The sequence below is a fragment of the Nicrophorus vespilloides genome, unplaced genomic scaffold (assembly GCF_001412225.1).
Source record: "Nicrophorus vespilloides isolate i.1.1-1 unplaced genomic scaffold, Nicve_v1.0, whole genome shotgun sequence".
Lineage (NCBI taxonomy): Eukaryota > Metazoa > Arthropoda > Insecta > Coleoptera > Silphidae > Nicrophorus > Nicrophorus vespilloides.
In genome coordinates, this window is record NW_017096804.1 from 84,811 (window position 1) to 101,709 (window position 16,899).

At 31.8% G+C, this 16,899-nt stretch overlaps 1 protein-coding gene across 3 annotated transcripts in view; it reads left to right on the forward strand.

Moving 5' to 3' along the window:
• LOC108558224 (transcription factor AP-2-epsilon) overlaps window positions 1–16,899 on the forward strand; it is a 61,388-nt gene that overhangs the window by 41,428 nt on the left and 3,061 nt on the right. For all 3 annotated transcript variants that reach the window (XM_017915061.1, XM_017915062.1, XM_017915060.1), the window contains one exon: window positions 15,783–16,085. In XM_017915061.1, the coding sequence (XP_017770550.1) occupies window positions 15,783–16,085 (303 nt within the window). The remainder of the gene's footprint in view (window positions 1–15,782; window positions 16,086–16,899) is intronic.

The following is a 16,899-nucleotide window of genomic DNA, read 5'->3' on the forward strand; positions in this document are numbered from 1 at the left end:
CTCGAAGAGATACAATATTTTTTTAATTATATAGTAAATATCATATTTGTATTTAATGCAAATATACAGGTTACAACGTTAATTATGATTATATTGACAGCATCGTTATGATACGAATTTATTCTATAATATAATTAATTATTACAACAGTATTTTTTATGTTCTAAATTTATTTAGTTTTGACCTACATAATGTATTTGTTTTACTACATCAATTAATTACTTAATAAATTGAATTATAATTTAAAAATTTTTAATTAACGTCTGCTTCGATTAAATAAAAATATTAACATTAAACATGAAATTTTAGGTAGTTGACTTACCTTAATAACTAATTAAGTGAGCAATTTAAATATATTATCGAATTAACTGCTTTATTTGCTTATCTCGCGATTTTTCAACGTTTAATCTCCAAATTTAGAGCTGGAAAAAGTACACAAAACATGAATTGAAATATAAATTAATAGATTAATTAACACCTGCTTCAGAAATTGTAAGTTTTTTTTTTAATAATTACTAATTAAAAGAGGTGAAATATAATACACAAAAGACACATCATGCGATTATTGAATTACTTGTTTGATTTAACTTTATTTGCTTAACAAATACACAGATATAAACTGAGAAGGATTTCGGTGGCAACGGACGATTAAACGGTCCGAATTTAGAGTTAACGAAGCTCGAAAGGAAACGCTAAATGCCGAAAACGTATGGATTTACACAGCTGTTCCGAAGAAATGCGGCGATCCGTGAGGAAGTGTTAATTGGCACCGAATGGACGGTTTGTTTGGTCAGGGAATCACTCCAATAATGCGAGGTAACTGAATGTAAACACGTCTCTCGGCAGCGAAGAAAAGGAAGACGCGAAGCGAAGATGAAACATCGAATAAATAAATATATAAATAAATAGACGATAGATAATTCACGGATCGATGTTAATTCCGTCCGCTAAATGTGTTTGAATCATGACCATATGGTTCATCCGTTTGTTTGCGTTTCGTCTCCACACTAAACTCTTCATCTTTGTTTCACTTCGTAATCGATTTAAGTGTTATTGAAATAAAATTAATGGTTCTGTTCAATCATCTATTTATGGATGTGGATTGTTATTTCATCGACAAATCTTCGAAATAATTCAAGGTAATCAAGAGAATTGCGTTGTTGTAGGTTTAAAACCAATTAGTTTTTGTTATGCATTTATAAATAGTAATTTAAAAACAAATACATATTTATTTTCTTTTAAACTGTTGCAAAACGGATACGATTCATGGTGAAGTATTTTACCCTCAATTTTTGCTAGAAAAGCAAATTTTTAAATTCCAAGAATCTGCAGGTATAGAAAATAGTTACCTTTTCTATAGGTATTGTTTAAAATTAGATAATTTGATGCAACCATGAAAACTGAAGGATTTTTGATGAACAATTAAAATCTGAACCTCCATCTATTAAACATTTAAAATCAAATCAAATTGGTTTACGATTTTCTCAATGATTCTACAAATTAAACCTCCTAACTTTTCAACTATTTGAATAAAACTGCAATTCCTTCAATAATCCAATAAATTAAGCACAAGAAACTGCATGATTTCGATGGAAAATTAAAACTTAAACCTAACTATTCAATCAAACTCATCCATTCACAAATAACTTTATATAACTACAATTATTTCTAAGAACCTTACAAATTCTACGATTTTAGATAACAAGCACATGAAACTGAATGATTTCGATAGACAATTAAAACGTAAACTTCCTAACTTTTCATCTATTGAATCAAACTCATTGATTAACAAATAACGTTGTATAACTACGATTCTCTCAATTATCCTAGAAAATATACATAAGAAACTGAAAAGAATCAACAGAAAATTAAAACGTAAACTTCCCAACTTTTTATCTCTTGAACCAAACTAATTGATTCACAAATAACGTTGTGTAACTACGATTTTTTCAATGATCTTAGAATTTGGACAATATTAGAAAAGAAAAACCAGAAACCGAAAAATTTTGATAGACGATTAAAACGTGAACCTCCTAACTTTTCATGTATTAAATCAATAAATAACTTTGTGTAACAACGATTTTCTCAATGATAACACAAATTAGATAATATTAGAAAATAAACAGAAGAAACGGGAGGATTTCAATAGAAAACTAAAACCTTTTCATCAATTTGATCAAACTTATTGATTGAGAAATAATTTTGTTAAACTACAACAGAAAATATTATAATATAAACACATGGAAACATGCATATTAGAAAATAAACATGAAACTAAAAGATTTCGATAGATAATTAAAACGTAAATTTTTCATGCGTTTATTAATCGAATTCATTGATTCGCAAATTGTGTAACCACGATTCTCTCTGTTCTACACAAAGCAGACACAAAAAAGAAATTGTTTCTTCATCTTCGCGCTTATCTGTCTGGCATTTCCATAAAATATTCACGAAATGGAAACCAGGAAAGAAGAAAAAAATATATATAAAATATATGCAATAATACCGATATTGAGGAACGGGACACTCCCTGAATAATTTACAATTAGAATTAGATACAGAGAGAGGAAGCAGAAAAATAAATAAATAACTATAATATAATGGTGTGCATGAGCGTAGTCAGGCGTAATTAATAGCTAACAAATTTGAATATTGCTTATTTAAATTAATTCGAGATTTTGAAGTTAAAAAAAATAAATTTTCGCACGGATGCTTAAAATAAACTTAATTATTCTTGTTGGAATGATGAAAATGTTTTAGGTCTTAATCTAATTCTCGGAAACTATCAAATGCGCTCAAGCTGATTAATACTAAATAATTAAACTGTTGCAATTTAAAGCGATTTAGATGATGAGAGCGCATTTAACATTCCCGTTTAATCGCTCCGGTCATATATATTTTATACTGTTTCCATAGTTATTCTGAGAATATAAACAATGCTTCCTGTTTTCGATCGTAACTAAGCTAAGTTGATGCGATTATTTGGACAGTTTAGGTAATCCAATTACGTTCGTTGTTGAATGTTAAGTTTCGCCTTCGTTATCCAACGCTACTTTTTTTCCTTTCTTCATTTAGGTGCCTCCCTTGAAGTGTCCGAGAGCGCAGTAAAACTTGCATTTTAAATTACGAACGCGGCAATAAAAAGAGATCGTAAAAACAAAAACAAAAATTATACGCGTAAATATATATAAATAAATGTAAATATAAATAAATACATTACGATGATTTCTAAGTTGATACCGTTAAGGCATTAAGAGAGATACGCAAGCAGGTAAAGGATGTTGGTTGGACTCCTCTCGATGCTCGGTAATATCCAATAACAACGCTGCTGCGGCGCTGTATTATTAATAATGTTGTTTATGAAAATGCTGCAGAAACGAGCAAGAATTTATTGTACGGCTTTCGCGCAAAACTTTACGATCCAACTGTTTATATTAAGACGTTCAACGCTGTGTCATACATACGGATGCAACACGTCCATTTGCAAAAATAATTTATATATATATAATGGTGGCCGCAACTGTAAGCGCAATTAGGACTTTGCTTATAATAATCGAATGCATTTTTTTTACTTTTCTTTATTTCTTTCATCTTACTGACGTAAATACGATAGTTTTGCACAATATGTGATGCAATACGATTATAATCGAATGTACTTAAGAGTAATCTAGTTATCTGGTTGTGAAGTCATCATTATTATACGCGCTAAACCAAATCCAATTACAGATTATACATTCGATTTAGTAACATATTCGCTTGTTGTTTGTTGATTTTTTTTATTGGGCCGTTAAAATGATATTAACGGTCGGACATGTGTGGATGGCATTTCGAATTCAATAATAAAATATATATATAAAGAGTAGAAATATAAAGCATTTGATGACTAAACCCTCATGAATTTCATGCGCTATTTCGTTTCATTTAAAACGTAATGTGGTCATCATCTGTAAAATACGCATTACAGATACACGATCGTATTATTCAAGGTGCGTTTAGATTTAGATTAAAGCTATGAAACCTCAGACACTTTCATACTTTGAACTCAGCTTTTAAGGTCGATGTATTAACAAAGTTTGCTATAGTCGTATTCATTGAAAATGTCGAAACAATCTTAATTTTAGTTAAGAAAACTAAAAATTATTGTGATATTTATTTTGATGAGATTTTAAAGTCCACCATTAGTTCGGTTTGGTCTTGTATTTGCTCTTTCAACATATTGAACTACAAAATTATTGTTGTTTACTCTAATTCTCTTAACAAAATCTTCACAATTAGTTAAATTTATATTTATTAGTAATGTTTGCAATACATTTCATTTTTGCTATTTCTTTTTAAGATTTTATTACAGTTTTTCTATTTGCTACATTATAATTAATCAAATTTTTTGGGAACGCTGTTGGCGTTTGTGTTTAGAAATCTTTAATGATAATATTTTGTTGAACCGACTAACTAATAAGTATGTTTTCTTCGAAATCCGAACAGATGTTTCTGATCTTTAGGTTATCTTTAGTGATAGAAGGAATTTGTAAACTACTGGTTTTATAATAATTATCAGTTGAGCGACTTTCTATTGAGATTACAAATAACCTGTTTCAATATCACATTGAATATTAATCTCAATAATTAAATACTTTCTTATGGTAATTCTTACAATAACTTATGTAACCTTATATTTCATTATAAATTGATTGCTTTTCGAGTTAAACTAATCGAATAATTGTAGAAATTTTGGTATAATCTTCAAAATTTCTTTTTTTTAATATTTTTTTTTTTAAATTTGCAATATCTAATCCCAATTTATTTATAGTTTCTGGATGAAATGATAATTTTACATTTAGATCTCAGATATAATTTTTATTTTGTTAATAGATATTATTTGCAGATCTTAAGATTAATTGGTAATTTATTTTATAAATTTCAAATATATGTTTTTGCTTTTTTTTATTTATATTTGCTTATATTTGTTGGAGAATCTTGTAATTTGTCAAATGTGTGGTTTATCTTTGCGTTAATTTTCTTGCAGTATATTAATGAAATGAAATAGAGAACAGTTACGATTTCTAAAGGTTGTGAAGTGTTTGATTGTTGATGAAGGAGTAGAGCCGTCGTAGGAGGCGTGATAAGATGATGTATGCGAGTTGGTAGCTTGGTAATTTTGTTGTGGCATCAGGTGAAGTGTCCCGGAAGCGGGGCAAAAGTTACACGCACAGCCTCCGGTCATAGAAGACGTAGTTACCACACGTACAACGGCCGTAGCGGCGGAGATGATGATGGTGGTGGTGGTGGTGCAGTGTGCATTGCAGTCTCGGAGCACGAGACTCGCTACCGGCTGAAGACTTCGTGGCCGGAGGCTCAACACCTCGAGCACTCTCACATACACGGCCACAACGAATACCGCTTTAATGACTTACCTCTTCGTAGAGATCGCGGTGATCCGAGGTGGAGCACGGCTTGCGGGACATGCACACTCCTTGGGTGTGTTTTCTAAATTGGTTTATTGTTGATGAGGCCGCAGTCCGGTTCAAAAGAAATCGATTACCTATAGCTTTTTAGCCAAAAAACCAATCAACACCTCTATTGTTGCAATCGCGCCCCGGACCACACGATCAATTCCCAGCAAAAGAACATTTCGTGGCTCTATAAATCAAGCAATTCCGAAGAAAGTGACCCAGCTAATTGCCTTGTTAAAACGCCATCAATAAGCATTATTTTCTAATTACCGAAAATATCTCCGACAATTCCATCAAAAACTCGAGTACACTTAACCCAAGATTCTTAACATTCACAAAGATGCAACCAAAAAATAATAATATAGAAAAACAGACGAAAAAATCTACTACATGGAAATAACGATGATTGTTTAAAGTTATTTCAAAAGGTGATTAATCATTTCCTTCTAGCCTCTCGATGTTTGCGAAATACCAAAGCACCATTGAACAAATCCACAACGAATTAATCAACTTTTTTTTTCCAAATAACTTTTTGGGGTCATGAAGACTACTTTTGCAATTTGTTTACTATCTCTCTTTGTTATTAAATAAAACAATTAAGGAATGATTTATTTCTACTCACCTCTATATTCATTAATAATTATTATTTCTGCAAATTTACGTAACTTTTTAAATCTATTTACTCATGTTTATAATGTTTAAATTTAGGAATTTGATAATATTAATTTGCATTTTGTAAAATATGTGTCTCAAATGATGTAATTTGAGAGCGTGCTGTATGCGGATAAGCGGTGATTACCTGTATTCTTTCTAAAAAAGTCAATAAAGCCTATCGTTACATGATGAGGTTGGATTAATTCGAGATTAAGCAGCTGAGGTTAAGGATAATCAATGAGTGGGACTGGTCAATGAAGGAGCTCCGGTGTACGCGGATTGCGTGCATAGAATATCTCGGAAGATGAACAACAAGGGAAACAAAAAAAAAGGAGTGAAATAGGCATGTAAAGAGGTTGCATGAACAATGTTACAAAATAATAATTTTATCTGCACGTCCGGCATGTGCTCGAACGCACACCTACTTGTCCATAGATAAAAAGGCAATAACTTGGAGATGTACTGTTAAATCTGTAATACGTTGGTGGTGAAGGAGGAGAATGAAGAGGAGGAGGATGGATGGACGGTCTTCTGGTACCATCGAATTCAAATGTACGCGCTGCAAGTCTCCAGTTGTACACACATGACCAAGAAGGGGACAAGAACTCTCCCAGGGCGTGCACTAGCCTGACGGCATTCCTTCGCTGGAGGCAACCTGCCTCAAGTCATTCCATCTCTCTCTCTCTCTTTCCCTCTTGAACCCGGTCCCCTTCATTTTTTTCTTTCTTTCTTTCTTTCTTCTTCGTTCGCTCTTCTTCGTATTAGTATGATAGTAAATATATATATTTAATGGTTCGATTCAGTAGCTTCTTTCGAAAATTGTTTATTGGCAACCGACTGGACATTATCATTACGCGTAATTGTCATAAATTAATGCCACATCGGCCGAAAATCGAGCAACAACGGTTCGTCGCTGCTCGTGCTATTTCTTTCTTCTTTTCCTTTCTTTATTGTTGCTCCCTCATTGAAAACGCGACCGGAATATCGAATCGCATCATTAAAGCCCCCAAAAAGGCCCCGTCCACAAGAAATCCTCGCCTTCAATTATACAGCGGCCCGGTATATGCGCTTCACTAATTGCCAATTAATTACTTCCCAAATATGCAATGCAATATTACAATCCATTTCCCATTGTTCTCATCATCTTCCACTCATTAACCACGTGTTCAACAATTATTCACACCGATTAATAATCTAACACGTATAATTCATTATCAAGCAATGTAACTAATTCTAAGTAACATGAAAAAATTACAGCAAATTTCTTTTCAGTTCGGTTTTCATATTTACTTCTTGGACCACAAGACACAACTTATGTTACAATTGATTTTTTTTATAATAACACAGAAAAATTTAAAATGAAACTAAATTTTTCTTGTCAAAATAAATGAACATTTTTTTCTCGATCCGGTTTCAAACAGTGCGGGATATTGGCGAAACCGATTATCGTACTATGCGAAGTATTGATTCACTTGATTTCTAAATATTTTCTTCTTCTCTTTAATAAATGCGTTTAATACTACGAAAAAATAAGTTTATTCTTTTTATACGTATTAAAATGAACAATTTCGATTTATCTTTCAATTCAAGTCTCTTTCTCTTCGATTAGTCCGGTTTCCAACATTGCGTTTTGCTCCACTTGTTTTCTAAATAAATTTACTACGAAAAGTATAATAGTTCTTTTGATACGTATTGAAATGAATTATTTCGATTTATGATTCTGAAAGAAAACTTTGAACTTCGTATATAGGTACGAATGGTATCTGATGGTTCTTCCCCCAGGCGGTCCGTATTTCAATTTATTACATTTATTCCGACGCCCGTGATTCATGGAAGACCATTGTAAATGCAAATGAACTCACATTAATTAATTAATCAACAAACTGCTCTAAGATCTCTATGTATTTCTTTAGAAGACGCCTCCGATGATAGATTACAATTGCTTCGACCGAAACATTTCAATACGTAATATTTAGATGCGTAACATAGCAATAAATTAATAATTAATATAAACGTTATAATTATAACGTTAATTTTTAATCGAATTATTATGAAATATATATATATTTTATTAATTAGTATCAAGTGAATTATGATGTTGAAACAATTGCTTTATCTGAAACGTTTTAATATGTAACATAGCAATAATGTAGTAATGAATATTAACGTTTTAATTATAGCTAATACAAAAAAAAAATTATATAAAATTTTCAATAGGTAACAAGTGAATTATGATGATGAAACTAATGGCAGGCAAGCAGTCAATAACAGTGACATCATTCGTAATGTATCATTATTAAAAGATTACCTCGACGTAGCCTTAATGGTCTTAAAATGATTGTTTACGCTTATGCAAGATTCACGAACTTCATTGCCGATTTGATAAATGTAATTATGAAAATGCATTGAATATCAAGCACGAAAACAAAAAAAAAGCAAAGAGAAGATGAAAAAAAAATATAGTTTTTTTTTATATGTTAGCGGTGTGTTGCAATGTGAACAAGATTACTCGTTGTAACCCAATCTTTCAATCAGGCCACTTAAGTGCACCACATTTATTATTATCAATAATTACATGTGCTGCGCATTTCGATCGGATATTAGGACTTTTAATTGCCGAACGTTATGCACTGATTGAGCCGAAGACTGTAAAAGTAAGAGGAACAGCGACACGTGGCGTTATTAACATTATTATTATTAAAATTATCGCAAGCAATTAATAAATCGTACAGGGATGACGAACGGAATAATAACAATAATAGCAGTCGTTGCGCAACGCGTGCATGTCTAAGATGATGATGATGAAGTGGAGAAGGAAAGAGGCCCCCATTGTGGGCCGGGTTCGTTTCTTGACCCATCCTCGATATCTCCACTGCAATGCCGAACAAAAATATCATAAATTAATGGTATTTTCGTTTTTGGGATCGCGTTTATTTTATTTACTTTTAATGTGTTATCCGGAAACGTCCATTCTAATCCACACTAGCGCCGTTTTATGGTCGTAATAAAATTTGTAACGTTTTTTCTCTCTCGATCGTAAATTAAAAGTCGCCCAATTCTAACGCGATATTTCATTATTTATTGATGTGTCGAAGAACGCGGAATGCATGTGTTATAAAATGATGTGTACATTCTTCTCAATTAAATCGAATTCAATTTTAACATATCGATAATAAATATCAAATAAAATTAACGTTATATTTTATTAAGTCACGCTTATGTTAATGTAATAAAATATTAAGAAAAACAAAAATTTATTGCAACATTTGTTTACAATAACACACACGAATCTATCTATATAAAAACTTACGTAAAATAAAAAATTGGCAATTTTATGTTCGCAAATACAAAAAATTAACACTTAGTTTACTAATTACATAAATAACAGTGTAAATTGCTTATGAAATCGTAAATCGAAATTATTTGAAGAATTCACAAATTTATGAAACAACATTTTATTTTTTTAAAAAGTGGCTTATCAAAATGAAAACGATAAATTTGAATATTATTTTTGTTAGAGGTATTAAAAATGTTGATGTAGAAGCCAAAGGCGAAGGTGGCGTTGATGAAGACCCAAGTGTGAACCGGGTTCGTTGTCTCACCTAGCGTCGATATCTCTACCGCAAAATGCATAAATATAAGCAACAATTAATAATAATCTATTTTTTCTTAAAGTTTTCTCATAAATTTGTGGTCTAAAAATGCAAATTGAATATTTTATCCAAAGATAATTAATTTTAATCATCAAAATATAAACTCAATATCATAACAAAAAAATAAATTAAATTAAACTGCTTTAAAGGCCATAGGTCGTTCTGCCCGTAATAATCTATTAAACATTTCTCAAGCAATTTTCTTTTCCGTCTCTTTTTCAGTCTTTCTAGTGCAATGAAGTCCACTTTGATTGTACAATGCGCGAAATGAAGAGTCTCTTTGAGTATATTTATTCGAGTTGCAAGAAATGGTAATCTTGGCCCACACGTGTTACAGTCTCTCTCACGTGGGCTACCTTGACCGACACCTGTTATTACTGCGTCAAGTGGACGTAGAGATCTCCTTCGGAATACAGCCTGTGCCTTTCTCACTCACTCTCTCTCTTTATCTCTTTTGCTCACACGCGATTTCAGTACACATCTCCATCTCTGTTCCTCCGCATTGCGTACACCTGTATAATTTGAGCGCTCCGATCTAATGCTAAATAGTGTTGTATGCGCGTCCGAACCAGAACCCATTTGGTTTTCATGAAAACCGCGATTACGCAAATCCGTGCGCGCGCGCGCGTGTGCGGTTTTTCATAACCGTTCCCGTTCGGTCTGGGGTCTCAACTTAAAGAGCTTTTTCTGTCCCGGACCCCGAAGATCTGGATCTTTATGCCTATCATTATCGGCTTGAAGGGTCATTACATGGGTAAACCGACATAATGGCTTTTATCGAGGCTCACTTTTAAAACAACAACAACAACAACCGACAGGTTGCGCAAACCGAATGGAAAGTTATACAATGCGTACAACCGAACACGATGTTTTGTATTAAATTTCTGCAATTTCATATACGGGGCACTAAAAAAAAAATAAACGTAACCGTAAATATTATTTACATCTATTAACAAAAAAAAAAGCGACTTGCAATTCTTTGAAATCGACTTATTCGTGTATTGCACGTGAGCATGCATGTTAAGAAACGAAATTACAGGTCGCGTCGCTTAATTAACTAAAATAATATCCGCTCTGGACCCATGGCAACCACTTCTCGCCACTTTAATAAATAAACCAGAAACGGAGAGCGCCAAAAACGAGAAGAGAAAAAAATTCACTAACTAACGAAGAAGAACGAGAACGCAATTATTGTGACCAACTTGTTATTTTGTTTTTGGTACAAAGAAAAACAATAATCGACTTGTAAAGTCATTTAATATAAATGCCTTTCAACGAAAATTCGTTCCCACGAATATTTTTAGTAATTTTATTCCAATTTTAACTAAAATCAAGAATTCTAAATGTTTAAAACAGTTGAAAGAGAATTAATTAACAATAAATCAATAAGCGTTAAATATAATAAATTCTATATGTGTAAAGACAGTTAAAAGTGAAGAAATACAAAACATTGTATGTCTATTTAACATCAATCAAAAGTAATAAAAAAAATGAATGTAAAAATTGTAATAAATTCTGAACAGTAGTAGTAGTAGTAGTAATACATTCTTAAATGGATGACAGTTCAACGGGATTAGTTGTCAGGAGTTTCGCTGCCAACGTGAAATAAAGAAAGTCCATTTCAATTACGATGATTTATGCGTCGACCTATAGCCAACTTTAATTGACACACATTAATTAAAACGTTGCTCAGGGCTTTTGTTTCCATAAAACGGTCGCAATTCATTATAAACGCATTCATTTGAAATCGTAACGTTCAGATATTTTATATATAATTAAAATTTATCGCTTTTTTATTTGCTATCTGCTCCCAAATTTTATGCCTATTAACTTGTTTTTTCTATTTTATATCCTGATGAGAATTCAAATTCAAAAATATATCTGTATACTTTTTAAATTAGTAGCTAATAGTTCACTTTAGTGTAATATTTAATTCTGACAATTGACAAATTATATGTTTTAATAATAAATTGTTTAATCTATATAAATATTTGATTTTAGTTAAATTGATGTGTTTCTTTGGAATTGGTAAAGTAATTTAATGAATAATTCTAGCATGAACTTAATAGTTAAATTACTATTAATTTAATCCAGTTATTTTGATTATGTTAAAGTAAAATCAATTTTCGAAAATTAACTGGTTTGGAAAACAGAAAATTGAAATTATTTGACGATATTGAAGCTGGAGAGAGAGAGTTTAAATAAGAAGCGTATGATTAAATTCGGAATGAAGGATGGTTGAGATTGAAACCCGCTGTTGGATCTATGCTGGAGATCAAAAGTTAATAAATTCCGAATGTTAATATTTCAATTAAGCAATGCAATTTGAAACGAAATTATTCAACGAAACATAATTAGAATCGGGCTTAGATATTACGTTCACATTATTTTTTTCTTCCCTCGATTAGATATGTCTTATATACACAAGAAGTTGTTTTTTTTTCTTTCTTCTCGTTCTGTGTAGATCACATGTAGACTAGACGTTATGTGAGAATTGATTATTTCAATTTTCGTTTCTTCCGTCTCCATCGTATTTCGCTTTCGACTTGATTGATTAATCCGAATGATTAATTAATGCGAAAATCAATCGGGCCGCGTGGGCTAATTGCTTTTTGGATGTAATTAAGTCACCTGCGTGCGGCGTGCAGGGAGCAACCACCACCACCTTCCTTCATTTTTTTTTTCATTTTCATTTGCACCCTCTCTTTTGGGGCCTGATTGGGTTTTCGGATGCGTGTGCCACCCGCGCGACCGGAAGCCGGCATTTAGACGGCCGACCAATAGCGAAATACCGGAAATGACATATTACACACACACACACGCCCGGATCCAGCAGCGCCACTAAATTACACGGCGCTCACACGCAACGATTCTTCTTTTTGTTTTTTCTCTTTCTCTTGTTTCGTTAAATATTAAAAACAATTCTTGCCTCAAATTTACACACTTCGTTATCTGTGAATCTGTAGATGTAATCTGGTTAAGTCTTAAGGATTGCATCACTTAGGTTGACCACGTGCATTCCTCGTTTTGTTCTTCAATAGGAATTAAATATTCTCTTGTGGGCCGCACTTTTCGGTTCATTCCTCCACCTCCTCCTCTTGAATACGTGCGGTGGTTATGCTTGTGTGTACCGTCGAGGATCCTTTGGCTTTCGGCAAGGATCGCGGCCTTTCGGAACACGTGCTTTTAGCCTGCGGCCGGGTCCGTCAGATACTTCATCATATGCCTCATTCTATGACTTGAGGTGGTGACTGTTGATTGACTTCATCTAGTTCTACTCCAGTTCACTGTTGAATATACTTCAGTTCGCGAATGGTCCTGCCGCCGGATAAAGTTTTTATTTTCGTTCTACACTTTACCAGTGCGAAAAAATTGATGATTACTACAACATCCTGTATAGTGTACGACACTTGTGTAGTTTACCTATGTGCTGTGTAACCTTTTAAGTGGAAATCATTGAAGTACGTAATTTTATACATCTGGATACACTTGATAGCATATAGTGAAAAGAAAAACCAAAAATCTACAATAATTCTATTTTTTATTAATTTTAATTGGCCAACATTTTGGGCTAAAGAAACGTAAAATTTTGTATTCACCTGTTTATAAGTTAGAATTTAACATTAGAAGATTTTCATTCCAAATATCAATTCAAAGTTATTTAAAGCTCTAACTCGAAATGTTTACTTATTGTTTAATGACTTGAAAGTAAAAATTTAAAAAAATAAATAAATATTTGTTTTTATACTTATTTATATATTGAATATTCATAAAAAACTTTAATGAAGTTAATTTTTATGAAAATTTCTCTATGAGTTAATAATATCCACTTAATGAAGGAAATATCCTTTAATATCCTATTTAATACAGAAATTTCAAGAATGTATTCTGTTTGAAAAACTTAAATGATTTAGAAAAATTTACAAATATGTTAAAAAAAATAGAATTTTTGTGATTACAATAATTTGTATTTTTTAAATATTTTATCTATCATGATTTAAAATAAAATTTCTTAGAAAACATCCATCATGTAGTACTTTTACATTCATTAAAGAAAAAAAACTTCCAGCGTAAAGTTTGTAACGCGTAATACCGCTTATGCATACTTTCTATGACTATTCTAACTAATTTCCTAAATTATTCTACAAATTATTTAACGTAACATGAGGTAATCTTAGTAAATTTAAAAATGTCTTTTATTATAATTGAACTAATACGGCAACAAAATATAATTTTACTACCGTAGACGCAACTTTTTATTTTAGTAATTAAATTAGAGGTGCATTTTTTTCTAATTTTTTTTCTAAACAAAAATAGTCTTTAAAATTTATTTTCGTCTTATTATATGAAAAAAAAACTTGATTTTCGATATTTTAAATTATATTTTTTAAATGTGATTTAATTAACTACAATATGTAAATCTGAGAAATTAGTTCTCATGTCCATTGAATATGATTAAAGTTGGTAATACAGCAAAAAAAAAACAACCATCAAAATATTTCTGTTCAAGTCAAACCTGCACGATGATGATGTCTTTTTGGTTGTCTTCTATCGCTATGAAAATGTATCATAATTGATATTTACACAGTTCGCATGCATGCATTATTCATTTCTTGAAAGAGACGACAATCTAGTTGTGTTTTCGCACCGTAAGGTAAAGAAAGAAAGAACGAGATAGAGAGAGGAGAGAGTAATTCGATACCGTGTACGCGATTTTGAATATTGAATATTTATGCCGCTCCGCATGATACATTTTATATGATTTATATCATGTTGTTAGTTATTTTTTTTCATTCCCTTCATTTTTCTTCTCTTTTTGTTAACGTTCCTTTCCTTGCCAAGATTGAATTCGCGCGCACCATTTTTGGTGCGATTTTTTAACATCTGTTTTATCAAAAGCGAAATTGTTGACAGCTTAAGGACGACGCCTCCATTGCATATTGATACATTTTTTTACCTTACGACTATTTTAATTACTACACACATAATCTGATGGAACACCTTGATTGATATTAACGGGAAATAAATTATCCTATTTTTCTTTATATTCATTTCTAATCCCCCATTAGTCCGGTTTCAAATAGTGCGGTGTTTTGTCGGAATCGAGGGATTGCTGTATATGTAAATCTTTACATGGACTTATTTATTCTCTAATTCTCATAAATTGTTAAGTGGAAAACTGTCTTCTTTTGCCTTCGGATATATATATTTTTTTTAAATATAATTTATTCATTACGAAATGCGGTACGGGTTTTTTTTTCTGTCCGAGTTTAAATTATAGATATGGACCGGAAACGTCGATTTATCATAACTTAAAATGATTGGTATTCATGTATTCTCGTTGCGCAATGCCGTCGTCCTCTCGAAACTTCTTATATAATTTTATATTTGATTTTGTAATTAGCATTTTTTTTTTGTAGATACGATAAGTATTCTTGAATTGTGTTTAGTGGCTAGCCGGACATTTACCTTAGACAATAATTAAATTTCCATTTAAGATTTTAGAGGATTACGAAATGTATTCCGTTTGCAATGATAACCGATGAATTAGAAATCTTCTCAACATTCAATATTTACATGTTTACTTAAATCAATATCAAGAGGATTATATCATTTTTAATAAGGGACACAAAAATTTATGAAATTTTTCATGGTTTCAAGACAAATTAATGACAAATTAAGATGGCGTTGTTATTGAATGTCAAATGAGTCCTCATTTGACAAGTGTCATGATTCGGAATAATAGAATTTGTAAATAAACAATAGTTTCTTAATACAGAAAATGCGTAGTTCCCATAACAGCCTTATATTGGTTTTATTGAAGAATAAAAACTTAAGCTAGCGTTGTTATTGAATGACAGGTGTCAAATTATTTCTTAGAAACAATGTATCTCAATGATAAAATTTTTGCTAAGAATTACGTTGTTTCTATGACAACCATATTTTGTTTTATTGTGTAACGGAATCGTCAATTGACGTTGTTGATTGAGATTTTTTAACATGTTTGTTTGTTGTCTTGTTGCAGGAACGCCTGACAGCCGGAGGACACGGGTCCTTGGCGTTGAGCGGAAGTTCACCTGGGTACGGTGCCGGTGGTTCCGGGGGACACCATCGCGGCTCCGTCCACCACGGGTCAGCGATGCAACACCAGTTACCCCAGCCAGACTTTCAGCCCCCGTACTTCCCACCGCCGTTCCACCATCCACCGAGTCCACCGCCCCAGCAGCACCTCGAATACCTCACCGATCCATATGGAGGACTCTCCGGCCTCCATCACTACAACCAGCTGGGTCTTCGGCGAGAAGGCGACCCGAACCACACGCACGTCGTAAGTACCAATTTCTATACGTTCAACTGTCTCAACACTCTCTTGTTTCATATATTGCGCCTTTGTCTTCCAAACTACAAAAACTTGTATTGTTATCTATCAAAGACACTTTAATCTTTTACCTATTGTATCACTTAAAGAACCACAATTACTCAAATAAATGATCTCAACGTCATCTGTTAAATTCAAGTTGTATTGAATCAAATTAAATTGTTTATAAAATGAGAATATTATTTATTCAATTTGACCATCAAAGCAGCTTCAGGTCATCGAAGTTTACATAACAACCATGGATTGTTTTATTAACTATAAAAAAATAATATACAAATGTCAATCAAGTATTAAAGATAGATCCAATCACTTGAAATATCCAATCACGTTTCTATAACAACCATGGATTATTTTAGTAGAGAACGAAAAGTTGGCGTTATTATTGAATGTGAATAAATGTTAAAACTTGTACAAATACATAGTTTCCATGACAACCATAGATTGTTTATAAATTTAGTTTATATTTTAACAAAACCACTGATTTATAATTTTATGGTACAAATTTCAATCACTTTCAGTCTTTAGATTGTTTTTAAGATTAATTTGTAAATAACTTCTTTTTTGTTATTTCACGATTTCCAGTGTATAATTTTGCTAATTACTATGAAGCATTATCATCAATAGGAATTAACATTTTGTTAAACAAATTTAAAGTTTTGGTTAAATATCAAGTACATTTTTTTATGTATATAATTTATGCATTAAAAATATTGCATGTTTGAAAATATCTCATATTTTTTTTAATAAGCAAATTATTATTATA